Raw genomic sequence first — 4,368 nt, 5'->3', positions numbered from 1 at the left:
TGTGTTGGGGCTTTGTCACTGTACCCATTGCACCCATCTGTCTGTGTCCCATTTGTGCCCATATATGGAGATGTCTGTTTCTGTCTGCCTACCTGTGTCCCTTGTAGCCCATATATGGAGATAACTGTATCTGTCAGTCCTTGTCCGTTTTATGCCATTTATGTTACGACCCGGCCTAGGGGTCACCAGGTGTAACACAAAAATGGACTCCCTCCTACCCAGTTCCCAAATATAGACAGCAAACACCAGTTTAAAAATCCAAAGTACAGTGTTTTAAAACTAAAACAGGGTAGAATCCGGTGTACGCTGCTCGTTTACTCAGTGGAAGTGAAAGGGGACCTTGAGGTGGAACGGGTGACATCTACTTCTTCCTGCCACCGCCGCCTGACAGAATCATCACCAGCCTCATGAAGATATTCAAAGTGTCCATGTAAATACCCATGCACGCATTGATGGGGTCATATCTCTGGACACCGTAGAGGGGGTAGGTCTCTGCTCTCTTGATGATCTTCTGTGTGTCGTACAGGAGGAAAGCGCTGAACAGCAGCAGACCCCCGTAGATGGCCATCCCGTAGAGCCCAGCTCCAAACGCTGAGGTGGGGGGCAGGAACATCGATCCAATGGACGAGGCGAAGACCACTCCGAAACCAACAGCTAAGGGCCCACCCATGTAGAGGAAATTCTCACTGGGGGCACTCATGGCCACTGTAGAAAGGCCACCCACAATGCCCGTTGTGTACCAAGCGGCCCTCATCATCAGGGGTCCTCCCAGAAGAGTGAGGGGGGCGATGACGGCACCCATTACACCTGCATGGAACATCCAGGCAAGATGTTTAGGCATCGGACTCTGGTCATATGAAATGGACATGACCAACATGCCAGCTCCAATCATGGCAGCAAACGTAGCTCCCATTGCCAGCCAAGATCCCCTCATCATCAGACCCATAAGAGCTGGAGTCCTGCTCACTGCAACAGCTGACATGGCTGTCATTCCAATACTGCCGGCGAAATACGTGTATGTGGAGTGGATTCTGTCCTTCACGTACTGGGGCCAGAGCACTGCTTTGTCAATGGCACCGATCTCATTAGACATGCCCAGTCCATAGTAACACAGAGCACCAAGGCCTACAGCTGCACCCCCAGCCAGAATCATTCTGCCCATGCCGTCGATTTTAATGAAAGTATCTGTGGCTGGCTCGAACGCTGCTTCTTTGAGCTGGTCTTTGGTGGTCCCCCCCCGACGGAAGCCAAATCTGGCCTTTGTTGAATAACCCTGATGAGGCTTTAGCAGGGGTGGACAAGCCTTCAGGGTGGAACTTCTCAGGGCCGGGGTGCCACCGTGTGTCAGCATGGGGCGCAGCCCAGCCACCCCTGGGAGACTCCTCAGGCATGTCAGCCTCGCCACCAACATGGTCAATGATCAGTATGCTGCTATCACTCAAGAGACCTGGTTCACCTTTCTCTGAGTTGAGATACTGACGCAATTATTTTGCAACCTTCCTGAAAATTCTATCGAGATCCCTGATGTCATATGCCCATATATTGGAATGCCCATATATGGGTATATTGGTTGGATCGACGGTTCGGGACAACTGGATATCCGAACTACTTGACGGCGGGCACCGCACTCCTTCAAGCCCTTGGTTAAAGGAGTGGTCCCATGTATGCATATGGCCATATATGGGCATAGCGGTCAGATTTGTGGCTCTGGAAAACCGGATATGTATCGGTCAGTCCTTGTCCCTTTATGTCCATATATCGTCACCTTGCTAAACGAATGGCCTAAGTCATTGTTTGAGGAAAATGATATTGTTGCCTAAGTCAGCTCCTCATGACACTGGCCACCTCTGGTAAAATCACCCATCTCAATTGAAAAGGATCATGCTGTTCCCTCCCCTTTTAGTATAATGGCTTAACTCCCTAGTGTGACTTAGGCCAAAATATGCCTTTTTTTGGCCTAAGTCACATGGTTTTGTGCCAAATTATTTACTGATTTAGGCCATTACATTTTTTGTTGTTGTCCTAAATCAGATTTAATCCTATTTAAACCTATTAAAATCTCTTATGTTACATAACTGACAGACAGTGTTATTTCTATTTAAATAGTAATTTAAATGATCAAATAATTTGTTATAAACATTTTGGGTGTAATGATTAAGAAATATCATATAGTTTTGTTTTGGATCAGTTCTTTATTTTTCCTGAAAAACTTGAACAAAAAATGACATAGGCCATTAGTTTAGCAAGGCGCCGATATGGAGATCACTGATGTCATCAGCATATGCCCATAAATGTGTCAGAGTGACATCAGAGGTCCGACCACCGGCCCACCCACCGTCCCATTAGCCAACGTTAATATAGGATTGTATTGTGAGATTGTACATCTGCTGTTTTTGAATAGCTGAAGGATAAACTAGGGTTCATTTGGTTATAACACACAACACACTTAAGAGACGGAACACTTCGTTTTCCTCAAGGACTTTCATCTTTATTGAAAATCTCAAATCTAATACAACATTATTGTATGAATGTTTGTGTTGAACTCTGCTGTGAGATGACAAGTCAACAGTGAACTTTACAGTCATTAAGAAGCATTCAGGTCCATGTGCTTTAGAAAACACATAATGGTTGGATGGATCATATAGGCTCATCCATAATGGACAATAAAAAAGAAAATATCACTCCGAAGTAATTTATACACGCTGAGGAAGGCTTGGCGCTTAAACACGTCCGTGTATGCTGTCCGTGCATTAATGAATTAAAAGAACTGGCTGTTATTCTCTTATTGTGAAACTTTGTGAGCCGTGCGCCCGGCAAACTGCATTATAGACTGAGTGCTCGTTTTTGTTTTCATTGTCTTCTATAATGGACCAATACCAATTTTCACTTCAACTTCAAAACAACAACAGTCAACATAAATGAAGTACATACAACGACAGAGATAAGTAATAACATGGAAATGATAAAATACAAACTATTAAAAGGAGCACTTCACCGACTTTCAACCTGATCTTCATGTCATGTCTTACTAATGGTCATTGTAAGAAGGCACTAATTTCCTCTACTTGCTCTGTGTTTTATTGGTGGGCTGTGGACCTTTAAGAAGCCTGCCTTCCAATGACATCATCAATGAGGATTCCAAGCTAATAGAAACTACAGCCTTTCTCTTCCTGGGAAGTTTATTATTAAGGTTTCGAGGCCAATAGGCTCGAAGCCTTATTACATCTGTAGGAATTCATTATTCTTCCGCCGGTTTTGCCAGTTCTGGCCTAACCGCGTGGTCACTTTTTATGAAATTCGGCAATATGGTAGAGGGCTATGCCAAACGGCGAAAACCCGAAACTCACAAACATTGGCCAAAGGGTGGCGCTGTAGCACTCAATTGAAATATGCCAACTTTGAACAGGTACAACTCATGCCCTGTTTGACCCACAGCCATGAAACTTCGATGCACACATGCGTCTCCTCATGCCTAACAACTTTCACTGTTTGACTTTTGACCTCTGACCTTTAGATCTCCCACCATTTCGAATTCTATGAAAAGCAGTAAAAAGCAGTAAAAATCAAACTCCTCCTGGGATTTTTGAGAAATCTGTACGAAACTGTCTACACATGAACTTTGGACCAATGCCGACAGAACTAAGCAAGCGGATTTTCCATAAGTGAAAACGTTAAGCTTTTATAAGCCAATGAAAATTGCATGTTTTATGACAATTATTCATCTGCCCCTAACACATACATGCAGACTCACATTTGTTTGACACTTTGCAATATTGTAGAGGGTCATTCCAAGTATCACTGAAACCAATCTTACTCCAATTGGTCAAAGGGGGGCGCTATAGCAATTTTTTGAAAATGCAAACTTTAAACAGGCAAAAGTCATGCCTCGTTTGGCCGACAGCCGTTAAACCTGCTTACACATGTGCCTTGACTCATGAGGAACACATGTATCACTTTGACCAGTAAGCTCTGCCCTTAGATTGTCTGCAATTTTGAGCATTTTGAAAAACATTTAAATCCAGGATTTCTGAGTAATTTGTGTGAAACTGTGTCAAATAAATGTTTGAGGCCCTTTTTCACAGGTTCAGGTGTGTTGGTTCAATAGCTTGATCGCTTAAGAAACCACAGGGTAGCTGGTTCGAATCCCACCTCATGTAGACTTAATTATAATTGCATTGCACACAACATGACTGTATCAATGAATACATGTGCAATTGTTAAAGATGACGAGAAATGCATACTTGAAAGTAGTTATTTTCAATGTATGACGTACTTCATTCGCCCTTTTGTTTTGTTTTGTTGGATTCTCCCTTTTCACTATCTAAGGCTGTGTATTGAATAGCTCCATCAGTAGAATGTGAGTCTCAT

General features: G+C 43.6%; 1 protein-coding gene across 1 annotated transcript; it reads right to left on the bottom strand.

Annotated features, from left to right (window-relative positions):
• Positions 1 to 273: 273 nt before the first annotated feature.
• Positions 274 to 1,505, bottom strand: LOC311056810 (growth hormone-inducible transmembrane protein-like). The gene has a single exon (XM_084073627.1). The coding sequence runs from the start codon at positions 1,409 to 1,411 to the stop codon at positions 362 to 364; it is 1,050 nt and encodes a 349-aa protein (XP_083929753.1). The 5' UTR covers positions 1,412 to 1,505; the 3' UTR covers positions 274 to 361.
• Positions 1,506 to 4,368: the final 2,863 nt, after the last annotated feature.

Source organism: Gymnoscopelus microlampas, assembly GCF_963454915.1.
Source record: "Gymnoscopelus microlampas genome assembly, chromosome: 12".
In the NCBI taxonomy this organism is placed as follows: Eukaryota; Metazoa; Chordata; class Actinopteri; order Myctophiformes; family Myctophidae; genus Gymnoscopelus; species Gymnoscopelus microlampas.
This window is presented reverse-complemented; position numbering and strand designations above follow the sequence as displayed.

What these genes read in the sequence shown, in the direction of transcription:
- LOC311056810 (XM_084073627.1), bottom strand. Translation starts at nt 1,411, where the DNA reads ATGTTGGTGGCGAGGCTGACATGCCTGAGGAGTCTCCCAGGGGTGGCT.